We start from the raw sequence: 17,062 nt of genomic DNA, 5'->3' as shown, positions 1-17,062 counted from the left end.
CGTCGGTATTCCACCGCTGAACATTTCCGTATTCCCTCTAACACGCAATCATCTTCCCATCCGGTGAAAGCGCCAGCGCATATATCTTTCCACCCCAGGACTCCCACGGCTCTCCGACTGGAAGCCCTGTGTCGCAGTTCCACTTCCGCATCGTGCTGTCCTCAGAACTACTGACAATGTGGACATTGTCGTGCAAGAAGACGAAATCCCAAATTCTGTCCTCGTGTCCTTTAAATGTTTGCTTCAGAATTGGTTCTTTGGATCGTGCTGGGGTTGAAGCTTTCTTAGCCTTGCGGGTCCGCCTTGCAAAAAACCTAGCAGACATAGCTCGTTACCGGAATATGGTGGATCAGTTGGCTCTGCTGCAGTTGGTGATCAATTATGGGACGAATTATTCGATCAGTACTCACTGGTTGATCTGCTGGTCCGTCGTTTTTGGGCAAGTTGGCAAGATACGCGAGTTTTTATGTCCTGTAGGCGGAAGGCATGCATTGCAAGAGGCGGCGCTAATCGACCATTCACAGGTTCATGCCGCAATACAGCATTGTGGCTGGTTTGATCTTTGCAAACCACGATCCCCGGACATGCACTTTGCCCAATTCCAATCTTTCCAGTATGGTGAACTACGCTTCGGCCCGGGTGCATAATTTGAGGCAACACAGGGACCTAAACCGGCGTACAGCCGGACGACGAACTTGAGGGCGAGGAATCTGAGGTAGACATTCCTAATGTTCCCATACCAATTATTTGGTAAACCGAGCTCGTCTGTTTGCCAAACGGGTTGCCTGCTGCCTATGTTTTTGTAGGGTCCAACTCACTCAGCAAAAAGAATTTGATTTGAAATTGATGGGTCGTCTGTCACAGCCGGAGGCAGGATTGTCATCTCACCTTGTGGAAACTGAAGAATTTTCGATGTTCTGTTATCGTAGTTGTATTTCAATTCATTCTTGATCCCTTTACTACTCCTGACAACCACTCTTCATCCTCCATCACACCGTGACATCTCACAGGTGCAATGGTGCATACCACTTCATTTTACGGATATCCACAGGCATCTGTGTATTTGTACTACTTCTGATTCTATTAGTACACTAACTCGACCAATTGCGAGGAGACTACATTGCAGTACTAGTGTGCACACAGCATGTATTTATAAGCCTGAGACGTCCCGACACAGTGAATTTCATTAGGAGGTGAAATCAGCCGCTTTCAGATCAAAATTCGGTTCCTGAAATGGCAATTTGTCGTTTTTCTACCGCGTTCAAGTACTTGCTGGTGTAACTTCGCCGACACTTCAGCCATGTCGACGGACGCCAAACGCATCAAAGGAGGTGCGAGTATGAAGAAGCGAAAGTCCAACACAGAAGTCTCTGCGTCGCAACAAAATAAAAAGCAGCCTACCAAAACCAAAGTCAAGTCGCCCCCAGCTGCAAAACCATCACCCACAGATGTCGACCGCGTAGGAGGCAAGGGTATGGAAGAAGAAGAAAGCGAAAGCGATGACGAAGGAAACGATGAGGAGGCGATGCAAAAGCTCATGGAGCTTCTCGGAGAAGATGGTTTGGAAGATTTGAACGATTTGGATGAGGGCTCAGGCGGTGATAGTGACGAAGACGGCGAAGAGGGCTCAGGCGAAGAGAACTTCGAGGAAGGGGTCGAAGCGGATTCAGATGGTTCAGAAGATGAAGAGGAGGTGGCGCTTGATGATCTCGAAGACGGTCATATTGATGAAGATGTGGTTCCAAAACAAAAAGTCGAGATCGACAACACGGTATGTATTTATTCATTGATCGAGCGACATGCGATGCTCATGATTTCCCCGTGCAGGTTGCTCTTCGTCGTATAAGAGAGACAATTAAGCTTGACTCATCATTACCGTGGACAGATACCCTCGTCATATCGTGTCCTCAAGCAATAGAGGTCGATGTAGATGACGACCTCAACCGCGAGCTTGCATTGTCAGTGCACTTTTTCATTCCGCTTCGCTGATACAGGCTCATTTTACATCAAGCTATAAACAAGCGCTACACGCTGCCAATACCGCCCGCACCCTTGCTGCCTCTCATTCCCTACCGTTTACGCGCCCCACAGACTATTTTGCAGAGATGGTCAAATCCGATGCACACATGGAACGTCTTCGCTCACGATTGCTCGATGAACGTGCTGGGATCAAGAAGTCTGAAGAAAAGAGAAGAGAGAGGGAGGGGAAGAAGTTCGGCAAACAGGTGCAGATGGAGAAGCTCAAGGAGAGAGAGCGTAGTAAAAAGGACATGGATGAGCGACTCAAGGGACTCAAAAGAAGTAAGACTGGATTTCTGCTGAGACAATCAATCTGCTAACGTCCCCTTAGAACGCAAAGGCGCTCTGGAAAATGCTGAAGCCGACGGCGCCGATGGAGACACGTTTGACATCGCGGTTGAAGATGCCATTGCTGACAGGCCTGCTAAGCACGCCAAAGGCCCTGGCGGGAAGAAGATGGCGCGTAACGCACGCGATCAAAAATTCGGCTTTGGTGGCCAAGGCCGAAGGTCAAAACAAAACACCAAAGCCTCTACAGACAACTTCGATTCAGCACCAGGAAAAAGAGGAGGACATGGATCGAAGGCAGGACGAGGAGGTGCAGGAGGTAGTAAAAGGCCAGGAAAAAGCAAACGCGTTGCCTCCAGGAGTCGTAAATAATACAACGTATTTGTATCTAGCCTTTCAGCTGGTATGTACGTTTACCCTAAGCATATTTCTAGTCATGCTCCGATATGGATGAACACAATCCTTTGTTCTAGTGGAACGATGCTTTTATCCACTTTCTTCGCGGCCGCATTCAAAGCCGCTGCTGCATGCTCAGAATTCAGCCCGTCTGGGGATTTTTCGAGGAGGGCTTCGTAAAACGCCGACACCATGTTGACCGCGACAGCATCATCTACAGCCCACATAGTTCCAACAACTCCCCTAAAGCCAGCAAACTGCATCGCAGCAGCAAGATGCACGACTTCGTCTGGGGCTGTACGATCTCCAGCAGCGGTATGGCACGCTGACAAGAATGCAAATTCTGAGCACGGCACAGAATCAGATGATGCGCGAACAATGTCCAAGAGCGCCAGAGGACCGTCGCTCATCGCAAAGCATGACTTGAGAGGTCTGGCCGCGTCTTGCTTCCCGTGGCATGCTAGGTGAACCCAGGCACTTGAATGAATAGCGCGGAGGGATTCTGAACGTGTTGCATTTTCACCTGTCATTCGTGTCATAGGAATGGTGGGCGGTAAGATACTCTGAAGTGAATCGAGTTCTTCATCAACAGTTCCGAGCTTTGCAAAATCACCAGCCGGTGCTGCCTGTCCTATCGCCAAAATCTGTGGCGGATTTTTGTCGTTGAGAGTGTGACGTGGTTTCTGGCAACGCAGGAGGGCAGAGAGAGTTGGTGTGTACGATGAAATGTAGTGATTGAGCAGACCTTTCTCGCCTTTCCGAAATGATGCTGCCGCATGGAGCGGGATGCTATTGAAATTACTGGTGGGACACCACCATATCCTTGAACCTTTGGGAATGCGAAGTGAGGATTCTAGTTCCCCGACCACAGGAAGGACGACAGTGTCCCATATTTGACGCAGTAAATCGGTAAGATGCCTTTCCTTGGAGCGTGCTGTTCCGGGAATCTTAGTGAAGTCCCTGAACTGGGAAGACAATCGAAGGATATCAGATATGTTGATGTCGGTCAGGGGGATATGAATTGGGTCATGCTTATGATGGACGATTATTGCATCGCAGGAATACTTGCTCGCATTGGTGATGATAATTGGTCCATTCTTTGCAGCTTCCTTAAGCTTAGAAAAGCTCGGTGCGAGAAGAAAGTCACCGAACCCGTCTACGAGCCGAATCTGATCTACCACACCGTCCCATTCACGGAGGAGACATCGGTAGTGTTGCAATCCCTCTTCGGTCACAGCACCACATGCTGCGTCTTCGAGAAGAGGGCTCAGCCTCAGAAATTTGGCGGCTAGTCGACAGCCATGTTCACCGGTGCTCTGCAAGTCATCTAGCGGCGTCCGAAAACGCGCAAGGTACGTCCATAAAAGCCCTCGTCCGTGCTCCAGAATCTCCACAGCGAGTGTGATCAGCCCATTTTTGAGAGCGCACGATGCGGCGTCTGCAGCCAAAGAGGCTGCATTGTAACGGACTATGCGATGTCGTGATTCCACGGATGGCTTCGTCGTAATGTGATGGTCGAATATGCCCAAGGCAACCTGGTGGGCATCTAGTGCTGATGAGTGCTTGTGCGCCTCCGCTTCTTTGGCCCATCGTTGCGCAGCGCAAAATTTTGGAAGCGAGCCCCCAGATATGTGAGTTGAAGCAAGCCTAAAGTACCGAAATGCTTCTTCCAAGTGGTCTTTAGATTGGGGTGCATTGGAGTAGGCATAAAGGTGGATGCGAGAGTATTCTTCCCAGATGTCGACAAGGGACGGGTGGCCAGGAGTGCACAAACCACATGCATCGTCAAGATGCTGGAATGCAGCTTGGAGTATGGAAGGATCACCGTCAAGTTCATATTTGAGACCCTTGGCGTTCGCTAGTACCACAAGAGAGGATAATCTGGACTCAGTGCTTCTTTCACGTAGTTCTAATGCAGAAGCAGCTAGCTCCAACGCCCGGTCCAGGTCCTCGGGGCGATTATAGCATGTGAAACGCATCGTAAGAGCTGAAGCGAAATTGTGAAGCAACAACGGGCGATGATACCCTTCTGGGCTAAATTGGAGCGCTTCAGAGTAGTACTTGATGCCAACGTCGAGATTGTGTGGGTTTCCCCGTTCCTTGAAGAGTTTGCAAGCGACGTTGGCAAGGTTATTCAACAAATCAGCGCGTCCTGGATGGGATGGAGATTGCAGGCGAAGAGCTTCGCTGTAGCGGTCTACAGCTGCATTAAGATCATCAGGATCACCCTGAAACGCGAACCTGGACTGGAGGGCGTTCCCAAGCGAGCATAGTGTGTGACAGCGATGGGGGTGAAACTGCGGCAAATTATGTAGTGCTTCATAGTGATTTTCGATGGCTGTTTCCAAGTCAACTATGTCACCGGTGAGTTTAAAGCGCTCGCGGAGGGTAGTTGCAAGGTTATCGAGCAATGTGGAACGATCTGGATGGTTTCTGGGACAGATTTCTAGCGCTTCATGGAAATATCCCACGGAGACTTCAATGTCTGCGAGGGACGCTTGGAATTCGTAGCGGGTCATCATTGCACCCGCGAGATTACTGAGGGCATGGAGGCGCCCTTTGTGCCCTGCTGGACATAGTTCAAGAACAGAATCATAGAACTTGATGGCTTGTTCCAAGTCATCAGTGCTCCCGAGCTTTTTGAAGCGAGAAAGTAACCCGTTTGCCACGTTATTGAGCAGGACGGAACGGTTTTGATCTTCGGAGGATATCATACCGAGAGCTTTCGTGGAGTAGGCAATGGATGATGTAAGATCCGGAGCATCACCTTCCTGTTGGTAGCGAAAGAAATGTGCGAGGGATAGATTCCCGAGCACAAAAGTAGGTGCATTTGAGGCATCGAAGTTGACTACCGACTCATATAAGTGGATGGCTTGGCTAAGATCTGTGGTGTTTCCCCGGCAGGAAAAGCGAGTGACGAGGGCATCGGCAAGTGCTACCAGCCATTCTTTGTGAGTTGGATCGTTTTTATCGGAGATGCATGCGTATTCCTCAATTGCGAGATCAAGGTCTGATTGGCTCAAGTGGAGCTTAAAGCGCTTCATCAATATTTGAGCATACTTGACGCGCATTATTGGGACATCGGGGCTGTCCGGCGTGAGCAGGTCGATGGCTACACTGTGACAATTGATGGCGACGTCCAAATCAGCAGTATCACCGACGAGATCAAACCGCCGAGACAATGCAGTCCCCAGCTTCAAAAGTTGGTCGCTCCTGCTGCGTTGAGAATCGGGGACGTCTTCAGTGAGGGCTGCGTTGTAATGACCAATTGCTAGCTGAAGGACTTGCAGATCATCCTGATGTCCAAACAGAGCATACAACTCGTCTCCGACGGCGGTATGATCCCGAGTAGGCTGGTGATACATTTTTATCAGTTTCAGGTGGCGCTAGATCACGATATACACTCACCTCCTGATTACCATCTTCACTGTTCGCCATTTCAGAGACTGCTGCCAGCGAGGCTAATGTAAAGGACCAGTCGTGTAACACAAGGTTGATGTGGTAGACCGGCGAATTGAGCCCAGGGCAGTGACTTCAGTGTTTAATCAGACGAAGTGCTCGCATGTCTAAGCATAATATGAGCCTTACTAGGCCTTGATATGCGTGCACTTCGTTGTCGTCGTCTGTTTCAGTTGTGATCAGCTAAACCAGGATAGAGTTAAATCAAAGTATCGGCCCCGCTTAATTCGGACTTCGGGATCAACACATAAGTATGTCCCTGAAATTCCCACGACTGTTTCCCTTGGACCATCTGCTTTGTCGTCACTGGCCAAGGCGTCGAGCGCGCCTTATTTCCAGTCTCTGCTCGCTGTTGTGCACAGTGAGGACGCTATCAAGTTTCTTTTATTTTCTCTTTCTGGTTGATGATTAGCCTCTCAGGCTGTGATGACGCCGCGCCCACTCATTTCTTCTTCTTCGAGGCGTCCTTTGTCCGCCATCTTCCTGGGATCGTTACCACCCAAGGGGCAGATCATTCCTGACCTTCCAGAGCCTCCAGAAAGCCCAAGTGCAGCATCAAGTTCATCCGGTCTTCCTTCACCACCCGCAACCAATTCAACGGGAAGCGGTTCAACAGGTGATAACAAGAGTGCAACCGCGGGCAGTCTCCGCCAGCGACCTCCCTCGTATGCCAGTAGCGCAACCATGTCCGACCGTAACTATGACACACCCAGCACACCCGCAAAATCTTCCAGAAATATTGACGACGACGATGATGACGAAAACGATTATTCAAATGAAGAAGACGACACCGCTCGCCTTGACCGCAGTCATGCAGTGAAGAGTCCAAACGAGAACCTCGTGGCCTTGCAACGAGTTAAAAGCCTTGCTGAGCGCAACCGCATGGTACGTGCTCCTTTGCTCCTTTGGCGCTCATGCTAATTGGAGCCTGGCCCTTGTAACTTGCACGTGTCGTATGTTATTGTGAATTGCAACTACTCTATCCTCACTTTTCATCCTCTGACGACTCTCCGCGATTTGTACATGCAAATATGCTGTCTGACCTTGCTGCTTGTGCATCTTCTTAACGCACAGGCTCTGAACAAGCTTTCTTCCTTTTCCCGCCTAAGCACTCCGTCTCCTGCAAATTCCCGTGCATCTCGATCCCCACTTCCTCCCATCCATGCATCCTCGTCCTCGTCTTCCTCTTCTGCAGCCTCTCGAATTTCATCTCACTCTCACTCCCACTCTGCCCCTATGACAAGACAATATGATAGCGCACTTTCTGGCTCTGAAACAGAACGCGAAAGTCAGCGTGCTCCAACTCCCTCATACTCTAATTCGCATTCCAACTCTCGCTCGTATGGCTCTTCATCTCCAGAACGTTCCTCAACGCCCCCTCCTAGCTCTAGTACAAGAGAGCGCCGCATATCTGCTCCCGCTTCACCGGTTAGATCTCGACAGTCTTCTCCCGCCCCTTCGCACCCTCCTCGTAAACGAATATCTATCACCGGTGCGCCTAGGGATGACTCGTCTTATGATGTGACGAGCGCCGCGCTGGCCGCCGTAGCATCTTCACGACGGAGTCCAACAGGTACAGGTAGCGTTAACCGACGTTCGCGGCAACCGCTTCCGAGGGAATTCAGAGACGGTGATCGAGATCGAAACACGCGTACTTTGGATGGCAGGGTAACACAATTTGCTGTCGTTTCCTTGACTCCCGCTGACAGACTTCGACAGACTTCGATCGAGCCCATGACGCCACATCACAACTCGCATCAGGATAGCTACACCTCCAATGCCAACACCTCTCTTAGAACCTCATCATATACAAATGCCAACTCTCAACATTCCCCACGCGGCGCTCGTGCCAACCGCTCATCAACCGTTCGTGAACTAACACGTCGTCACCAAACCCGGTGGTTGTCGGAAGATATCTCCAACCTTCCAGATTCTGGTCGTAGGCAAACTCAACGCGGCGGCAGCGCCGAAAGCACCCTGGGAGCTGGAGGACGTCTGGTTGGTGAAGGCCTGCGTGCTGCCGGCATTGGTATGCGGAATGGCACCCAGGCCAATGATGATGTCTTTGCACACAACAATGACTCACATGCGTCTTTACGCCGCGCACGGACAGCTGGTTCTAGCACTCGAACCGTCGAGTGGGAGGATGAAGATAGAGCGTCGGATGACAGGAGTCGGGCAAGCGGTTCAAGCGGCGCACGACGCAGTGAAGGCCCAGGTCCCTCCACAAGGCCACATCTGTCGTCAGATCCGAGCAGAGCGTCGTCCGCACTCTTGGTGGAACGAGATTCGAGAGGGGGGCGTACAGCTTCCTCAAGGCCGGCGACCTCGATGGCGGGGTTCTATCATGGGGAAGATGGAAGTGCTGGGAGGGGCACGGCATTTTCGCTCCGCTCCAGGCGGCAGCATTCGGACATTGAACAACAACCTCCGGGAGCATCGCCTGGTATCCGGCCACTTCCTCTCCAGCAAACCCCAGCAGCACCAACACCACCAGACAGATCACGTACCGGCACACTCACACGACGTCATACCACGATGACACCTCTTGGGAATGGGTCAGTCTCTAGTCTCCACAGTCACCAACAAAGCGCGGAGCATACCAAGCTCATGTTAGAGTCTTTGACGATGTTCGAGAACATATTGTCCCGTCTGCCGAATCAGTCGTCTGTACCAGATCTGTTCCGAAGCGCAGAGACGATTGTTCTTGCTTCTGAGAAGTTGAATGCGTTGCTGAGAACGGGTACAAATCGAGCCCTGGAGCAGCAGATCGACGCCGAGATGGATGATGAAATACCCGGCGAGATACCTACGGGTGAAATCTGGAGGAGGGTAGGAGGGGAGTATCGCGAGGGCCTACGTGTGAGCGACGAAGTCGTCCGTACCATCACGGGCTTTTTGCTTGGAGTCGGGAAAATTGTGAAGGAGGCATCCGCAGGTGCTTTGAATGATCCTGGACAACAGCACTCGAGAAGCGGCCTTGATGATGATGTTTCCCGCCAAACACCCGAAATAGATAGGAGCAGTAATAGAAGTCGATTGGATGGAAGGAGGAGTGTGGAGTCAAGACGGAGTTGGGAGCCTTCCGCCCCCAGTGCTGACTTGTCCAGAAGGTTAACTGGCCGTGGTGAAGGAGCTGTCGCACGTCCGCCTTCGTCAAGAGACCGTATTTCGGACCAGGACCAGCCTTCCTCATCACGCAATGTCCTTCCTCCGCTACCGCTATCTGCCACGCGTAGGCTTTTCACACCGCGAGAACAGCGTGAGTATCAAATGACATCCAATGCACTCGCTTCTCATAACACCCCATCCGATGCCGTTGACCTCTCTCTGGAGTATGAGCCTTCACCAACACCTGCCTCTCGGAGTGTGCCCGCGGGCCGCCAAAAACCGCTTCCAGCTCTCGCCATCCCTCCCCCTCTTCCCACCTTGCCCTCTGAATCGCTCATGCGCAGGTCAACGAGCAGTTTGCTAGAAAAAAGCAACCGTCGCAAACCATCTGCCACATCCACCGCCACCATCCGAGGGCCGACAGCGCCTTTTCCCTTACCATCCGCCAATCCGACAACCGCTGTAACTACCCATACGGTATCCAACTCCCCTGAAAACTCAACTTTTCCTCTATCCCGCGTTGATTCCCAAGACTCCGTTCGATCATCTGTTACTTTCTCGCGTCCTTCTGAAGTATCACTATCTGCGCTACAACAACACCACATACGGGACGAGGCACGCAGGAAGGTCGTTTCGTCTTCTAATGCTGAAGAAGACACGATCGTTCCCCCGCCACCCTCGCCTGCTCAAATTCGCTCTCCACTTTCCGGCTCAGAAACGGAGCGAGATACTCGTCGGCGGACGTTTGGTGTACGAGCAGCTCGTATGTCGCTGGACAGCATTCGTGATGAAAGGGAAGGTGACAACGGGGGTTCTCAATCGCGCACCGTCGCTCTACCTACGCAAAGGCGGGAGAGGCGACGGACTGTGACTGAGGTGTTTGCGCAGCGATCGTAGGATCGCCATGCGTGTGTTTCCCTGCCTCTTTGCAAAGTAAGTCTTATTGTCGACTGTTGGTGAACACGCACTGACGACTGGGAAAGAATTCCGAGTTGTAATTTGCCTCTTTCTTGTTCGTCGTTTGTGCACTATATCCTGGCATTCATCTCGACCTCATGGACTCTTTCGGCAAGCATTAGCTGATTCCCTCCTGTCATTAACTTTATTCTTGGTCATCCCATCCTCTTGCCCTGGTTGGCCCTCCGATTGATTTTATCGTGTCTGCTGCCTCTCCTCTCGTCTTTTCTCGTTGTTTCTCTATCTTGTCTTGTTATACAATGTGTCTTACACCGCACGTAGGTTTTTACGCCCTTGGGGTACGATTATACCACGAATATGATAGGTCCTCCGCCGAAACCCTACTGGTATTCTTGACGATTATCGTAGAGCTTCCTAATTTTATCATGATTGGCCAACTGCATATTGTATTGGGAACTGTTTTCTTTTTGAATGTTCGTGCATTTCTTAAATGTAGGGGACGAACCGTGCGCAATAGGCCAGCAAGTTGCATTTCAAACTCCGCTAGGTTTCGCTCCACCTCAGTAACTGACACTTGCGACGTTGAATGAGCATTGAGATCTAGAGGGACACAAGAGGGACACTATAGATCAGTGCTGAACGGGAACAGCGCAGTTTCGTCTTGCACACCATCGTGTTCCGCTATCCAGCCGATCACGAAGCTGAGCGGAAAGAGTTCTTTCAGTGGCACCCCTGTGGTAGATTGTGGGTGCTCTTTATTCTTGTGCTCCTTATTGACCATAGGCTGCGACATGCAAGCTATTGTGTCCAGCGGTGTCCTCCATCACTAGTCACTTCGTGGTTTATTGGATCTCAAGCAGTTAAATGGCTGGCGCCCTCTACTTGAACGAGTATGGCTTATCATCGACCCAACATGATGAGAAAGATTCTCATGCAAATCGAGCCCCAAGTTGGACCAGCATTTGACTTTGGCGTGTCTTCGAGGATTGCAAGCTTTTACAACAAACTTGAAGGTGCTCAATACCATTTGGCTCAAGGCCGGCGACGCTCCGTGGACAATTACATCCATTGACGAGTCGTAACAAGAAACCAATATTGGGATTTTCGACAAGGACACATTGGAGGCGAAGGTACTCCCGCCGCTCCATAAAATATCAATTCTCTGATACCCGTGTCCTGTAACAGCAATCGAACAACTACAGAGGATCCAACTGCGTTTCAGTTGTATCCTCCGTTGTTTTTCAACAGTTCGCGAACCGTGCTTGCCCGAGTATCTCTATGACATGCTCAAAATGACATTACACTGAACCTCTGTGATAGGTCGAAGCTTGCGCTTGTGGGAGACAATATTATGAATCATATCATATGGCTGCTCCTTGGTGGCTCGACTATGTATAGCAGCCGTTGGACACGCAATTTGTGAGGTGAGGGACATGCATTTCCACGTTCAGGTGCTCCTCGGCGATCCACTGACCTAAGCCCTTTCCGTTGTCTCCCAACATATTTTTTGTCTTTCTCAAACGCCCATATTTTACCAGACAGAAAGCGCTCCACCAGTCTTGGAAATGCTTACAGTCCAAGACCTTGTGCTTTGACTCCATATATCCACAATGCTACCAATTTCAGCTACGCACCAGTTACGCATAATGTCCTCAAATAACAAATCACACACCACATCTGCAAGCAAACGTGCATGCTCTCCTATTCCTATGGAACCGCTCCTATTCTCTACCGAAGTTTCAGGGGTGTGTTTCCCGTGGTACCGGTGTGCTATCGTGCGCGCCTGTTAAGGACCCTGCCGCTGCGATCGCTTCCGGGACGGGAGAACAATGAAAGTGTCGATCAAAGCGGCGGGAATCATTGATTTGAAGTTCTGAATCTAGGCAATTTGCTCCTTTCAGGTCGGTGGCCACCAGCTCTGGTTGTGCGGCTTATTTTCTGTTTCATCTCCTCACCCGGTAAAGTTTGAATCTCTGCAGATATGGTGTCAAGGGTACGCATGACCCCAGCGGACGGCACTCGAGTGTTGATTTAGCTCTTCTTCTGCAGGATTCATGAGCTACGCCACGATGTGGGTCATGCGCTCGATCTACTTCAAGTTTTTGTGACTCTATACACGAAATTCCAATCCGTCGGTGGGTCTAATGAGCTGTGCAAGATCGACGGCGATTCGTCAAAGGAATTGATACGTAGTGTTGAAGAAGATCACCCAATTTGAGTTCCTTCGAGTTATTGTATCAAGAACATCGGTGTTAATGCGATTGCCGACCCTCGGCGTTGAAACTGCTTTATCGGTGAGAGCGCGCTTTTGCAGTTTGCAGTCCGGGCTGGAAGACCAGGACAATGCTTATCACTGACCTATGAAGTTTGACGACAAATTGACTGCTTTATCACGTTTTTGCGACTGGCTGGTCCTAGCCTCCGCTAGCCAGACCATGTAAAAGGAAGATGGTTGTTCCTACTTGATTATATGACAAGGTTGGAAGACGTATTCAATGCTTATCGCTGGCCTTTGGAGCCATGATGACGTTTGTGAGCGGAGCGCGCTATTTTGCTGCTGGCTGAAAGACCCGGTCGATGCTTATCGCTGGCCTTCCAAGTTATTAGTGAGAGCGCGTTTGTGTGACTGGCTGGTAAGATCAGGTGAATACTTATCGTCAATGCCACTTCGGCCATGATGATTCATACACGAGGGGCCCCAAATTAATTCACATGACGTCGATGGCTGCCCCGCTTCGAAGAGAGACACCGCAGTATTAGTGCTCCACGAGGGAAATGCCATAGCTCATCTCATAAGTTGACAGTTGAATGGCGCGAACCCGAGTCATTGGATCCTTCTCGTGGACACAGGAAGTTCAATATGATGGGGTGGAGCGTGGCAATAGGGTTCAATTGCACCTTCGCAAAACAGATGAAGCGAACTACTTACTCAGGAGCGAAGCTGAAAAGGCGCGTCTGATGCAAAGAGAAATACATATTCGACGGACCCCCCTGGGCGCGCGCGATTAGATAGGCAACGTTCGTGCCGTCAGGCACGAAGAAAAAAGGTTGCTAACCTTCTGAACGAGGGTCCTGCCATGGAGGGCCAATCCGCCCATACGGTTTTGAAATGGACATGTGAAAACAATTTACTACATCAGGTTCTTGCGAACACGGCGAAAAGAGTACAAAGTCGAGTCCTTTGAGGGTGGATCGAAGCTCGTTCGGGATGTTAACTAAATGGGTTTACATCAGATGACTACGGCGACCATCTGGTAGAATATTCATTTTTGGAGGAGCCGCTGAGCACGTCGAGGAGGAGTGATAAGGGGATGTGCTCACGTCAGTTGTCCGAAAGTAGAGAGAGATGCAGCGCGGTCCGCACGGAAATAAATGCGACGAAGATAGATAGACTTCGCGAAAATGTTTAATGCACTGCTTTCAGGCCACGAACAGTGATGGTGGGGGGAAGTGGTGCAATTACGCGGCTTAAGCCTGATTCAGTCCCTTTCATTGTTCCCATGATGCGAAATGATAGGAGATACGCACCAGTAGCAGAAACTTAGTGTAACGATAACTACGGTGGTGGGTTTCATGTTCAGAACACGAAATGCATATTGACGTGTCTGTTTCAGAGGGAGCAGCGGCTGAGTCATACCCGTTTATGCCGACGGGCGCTCGTTCTTTATCGATCGCATATGTATTCCTAATTAGGCAAGTCTTCAAGTTCAGTCACGCCGCTGATCTCGCTGTCCGTCCCTTGTCGTCCTGCCCAAGCCATCCTCTACATGTCCGGGCTTCGGCAACCAACTGAACTTATCATTTACAAGGACGCTAACCTGATGAAACGTGCACCAACCTCTTAGTATCATGTGTGAAATTCACAACCTTCTCTGTCAAGGCGACTCCACTCGATTCAGCTTCGAGCAATTTTTTTTTATCCCTTGACGTCACTCACAAAATAGGGATGTGATTGATGGTTGGTTGGTAAACGCGAAGTATATAAGAGGCGGTCAACAATTCACAAAAAAAAACCCATTAACATCCACTTCAGCTCTTTCATACCTTTCATACCTTGATACCCACACCTTGATATCCGCCCTCCTCACCATCACAATCTTCATGTCTTCTCACACATTCTACGCCGACGCTGTCCTGTTCGACATGGTGTGTATTTTCTTTCATTGCTCTTCCAAATCTAACTCGGTCAGTGCATCATAGGATGGCACCCTCACAGACTCTATTTCAGCCGTTGAGGCAGCTTGGGGCAAAGTCGCCAAAGACATTGGCCAAGACCCCGCTTATGTTATTGCTGCAACCCACGGCAAACGCGCCGTAGACAACCTCGCGCAATTTAAGCCCCATATCAAGGCACATGAGATGGACGACGAAGTGCAAAATTTCGAAGAAAGCATTCTCTTCTTCGCCGATGCCTACAACTTGCACGGTCCTGGCTCGCAGCTCTGCTCACCTGCGACCTCCCCGTTATTGAATTCCCCTCTCAGCTCCGGTTACGCGACCCCTGATCTTTCCATATCGCCAGGCAGCTCCGCGCCTTCTTCCCGTGCATCTTCATTTGTCTCTCCTCGCCGACCATCATTCGCCAGCAAGCTAAATAGCATGCTGACTATGTCAGTCGTTCCCGAAGCTTCTGTCTACGGTCAGGGTCCTCAATTTGAGGACTCTATCATGGAGGAAGACCAACAGGACGTGATCATGTTCGAGGCGAATCAGAAGAAACACGTCCTTGAGGCTTGGCAACAGGAAGCAGCAGGTGTTGATCGCTCAGTGCGGATTTTGCCCGGTGTGAAGAGAATGATGAGTTCCATTCCTGAAGGCCGTTATGCCGTTGCTACTTCGGGCGCAAAAACATATGGTATGTGGGTTTCTAGTTGCGATGAAGTATGTACTGATCATCGTTACAGCATATGGTTGCATGACTCGTGTTGGCATTACTCCGCCCAAGATAACTATTACCGCAGACGACAAGCGTCTCAAGGCCGGCAAGCCCGCCCCAGACCCATTCCTCCTCGCTGCCAGCGAACTCGGTTTTTCTGCGAAAAACTGCGTCGTGTTCGAGGACTCCCCAAGCGGGATCCGCGCAGGTGTGGCTAGTGGTGCCACAGTAATTGCAGTGTGCACCAGCCACGAGAGGAAACAGATTGAGCACGCCGGCGCCCACTTTTTGGTGGAAAACATGGAAAAAGTGAAATGCGAGCCATGTGCTGACGGCAGGCTCAAGTTCACCGTGCAGCTATGATTTGTGCCTCGAGTGGTTCCCCTCCTATCTTGACTTTCCTTGGCCGCGCTACTACCTTTATTGACACCTCCCCTTTCTATTTCCCATCTGTACGATACGATTCTTGTTCAGATCTGCACTCGACTTCGAGATGCCGTGTACACATATATAGAGTACCGGACTGCTCTTGTAATTTCGAATACAATGTTCAATCTAGCGGTGCCGCGCGCCTGACTACGGTTATTCGGGGACAACATCGTATTGTGTGGACAGGACTTGTACTGGATGATAGGAGATCGGATTTCGATCTCTCCCGCGGTTTTTGCTCACAAGGCACAGTACTCGAGGAAGAAAGGTACGCTCCGTCAAAGTCTGGGCCTCCTATATACTACTGTTGGATATAAGTGAAGATGAATTCTGAGCTTCTGAGTTACACATCTCATTACACCTGCTGGACCCCTGTTCTAGATTGTAAGTAAGTACTACCAATAAGCATGATCCCATAGGACTCTGAGATCTCAACAATACAGCGACAGTCCAAATCGACAAAGAAGACAAGAAGCCCTGCGCGAGTTCAAATTGCGTTGTTCGATTTTCAGACAGAATCCGATGTCGGTCGGCATCATGCAGGAACACGAAGCGCGGTATAATTCGAGATATTCCAAAACGTACCAAAGCACAGGTATTGTGTGGGTATCATTCTCGTGTTGTTGTAACCCTCTCTCTCTCTCTCTGTCGACATACTTCATCCAATCCCGTCTGTTATGTAAATCGTTGACCGAGCCCCTAACTCTCCTTCCCAACGACCTCGTCCAAAAATGCGTTTGAAAGCTTCACGCACTGCTCGTACACCTTCGTGAATCCATCCTGCGCATGCGCCATTTCTGAGACCCATTCTCTGTAAATGGCAAGGATGGACCGACTCACCTGTCCCCCGTAATACGGGTCCGGGATTGGCTTATTATCTGGTAGGTAGGAGCCCCAGAGCTTTACTGCCGCTTTCGATCCCTCACTTTGACTGACTTGTCGCTCCAATGCGCGCAGATTGGAACCATCAGCTGCGAGTATGTAGTCGAAGGAGGTGAAATCGGAGGCGCGGACCTGCCGCGCAGAGTGGGATATGGGAACTTTGTTCTGCAGATGGTATGATCCTACAAGTTAAGATACTGAGCGAGGAAAGGTGCATACCGTGTTACACACTGCGATTGTCCTACGATCCACGACAGTCCGGTGGGGTGAAACAAGAGTGCAGATGGGCCTACTCACCGATCGTCAGGATCTTCCCCTAGATGCGCCGCAGCTGTGCCCGCGCTGTCGACGTGGATATCGGTGATGCCACGCTTGAGTGCTTCGTTGCGGAGCACGGCTTCTCCCATAGGGGAGCGGCAGATGTTGCCGAGGCAGACGACGAGGACTGAGATTGTCATCTATAGTATGTAGCTTACGGTTAGTGTGGCGACTCGTAGATCTAATCAGTTTGCTATCAGCAAGTTGCGCGGCTTCCCTTCTATGGTCTACCTAGGACATACGCTCACACGGTTCAGAAGGGAGAAGATAAATAGAAGATACATGTGTGCACGGTGTAGTTACCAGTAGAACATCAAACACTGTTAAACGGTACTCGTCTTTCTAGCCAAATGGACCGAAAACGAT

At 50.4% G+C, this 17,062-nt stretch overlaps 5 protein-coding genes across 5 annotated transcripts; 3 read left to right on the top strand and 2 right to left on the bottom strand.

Moving 5' to 3' along the window:
• Positions 1 to 1,525: 1,525 nt before the first annotated feature.
• DEU56DRAFT_870076 (eukaryotic rRNA processing) lies at positions 1,526 to 2,679 on the top strand (the record flags this gene model as incomplete). The annotated part of the gene is made up of 4 exons (XM_041355599.1): positions 1,526 to 1,771; positions 1,828 to 1,958; positions 2,012 to 2,301; positions 2,351 to 2,679. 4 exons carry the CDS (start codon positions 1,526 to 1,528, stop codon positions 2,677 to 2,679), a joined length of 996 nt encoding a protein of 331 aa, XP_041211345.1.
• A 62-nt stretch (positions 2,680 to 2,741) lies between these two features.
• On the bottom strand, positions 2,742 to 6,141 carry DEU56DRAFT_909944 (CHAT domain-containing protein; the record flags this gene model as incomplete). The annotated part of the gene is made up of 2 exons (XM_041357135.1): positions 2,742 to 6,056; positions 6,112 to 6,141. 2 exons carry the CDS (start codon positions 6,139 to 6,141, stop codon positions 2,742 to 2,744), a joined length of 3,345 nt encoding a protein of 1,114 aa, XP_041211344.1.
• A 303-nt stretch (positions 6,142 to 6,444) lies between these two features.
• DEU56DRAFT_787211 (uncharacterized protein) lies at positions 6,445 to 10,633 on the top strand. Its single transcript, XM_041352402.1, has 4 exons — positions 6,445 to 7,047; positions 7,237 to 7,830; positions 7,882 to 10,206; positions 10,257 to 10,633. Exons 1-3 carry the CDS (start codon positions 6,589 to 6,591, stop codon positions 10,168 to 10,170), a joined length of 3,342 nt encoding a protein of 1,113 aa, XP_041211343.1. The 5' UTR covers positions 6,445 to 6,588; the 3' UTR covers positions 10,171 to 10,206; positions 10,257 to 10,633.
• A 3,296-nt stretch (positions 10,634 to 13,929) lies between these two features.
• Positions 13,930 to 15,659, top strand: DEU56DRAFT_883100 (HAD-like domain-containing protein). The gene is made up of 3 exons (XM_041356131.1): positions 13,930 to 14,337; positions 14,392 to 15,046; positions 15,096 to 15,659. The coding sequence occupies exons 1-3, from the start codon at positions 14,293 to 14,295 to the stop codon at positions 15,428 to 15,430; spliced, it is 1,035 nt and encodes a 344-aa protein (XP_041211342.1). The 5' UTR covers positions 13,930 to 14,292; the 3' UTR covers positions 15,431 to 15,659.
• A 362-nt stretch (positions 15,660 to 16,021) lies between these two features.
• DEU56DRAFT_787197 (phosphotyrosine protein phosphatase) lies at positions 16,022 to 16,952 on the bottom strand. The gene is made up of 4 exons (XM_041352401.1): positions 16,676 to 16,952; positions 16,598 to 16,619; positions 16,337 to 16,543; positions 16,022 to 16,276 (listed from the first exon to the last, which is right to left on the bottom strand). Exons 1-4 carry the CDS (start codon positions 16,834 to 16,836, stop codon positions 16,196 to 16,198), a joined length of 471 nt encoding a protein of 156 aa, XP_041211341.1. The 5' UTR covers positions 16,837 to 16,952; the 3' UTR covers positions 16,022 to 16,195.
• Between the last annotated feature and the right edge of the window lie 110 nt (positions 16,953 to 17,062).

This window comes from Suillus clintonianus (assembly GCF_016758775.1).
Source record: "Suillus clintonianus strain FC179 chromosome Unknown DEU56scaffold_16, whole genome shotgun sequence".
Classification (NCBI taxonomy): Eukaryota; Fungi; Basidiomycota; class Agaricomycetes; order Boletales; family Suillaceae; genus Suillus; species Suillus clintonianus.
This window is presented reverse-complemented; position numbering and strand designations above follow the sequence as displayed.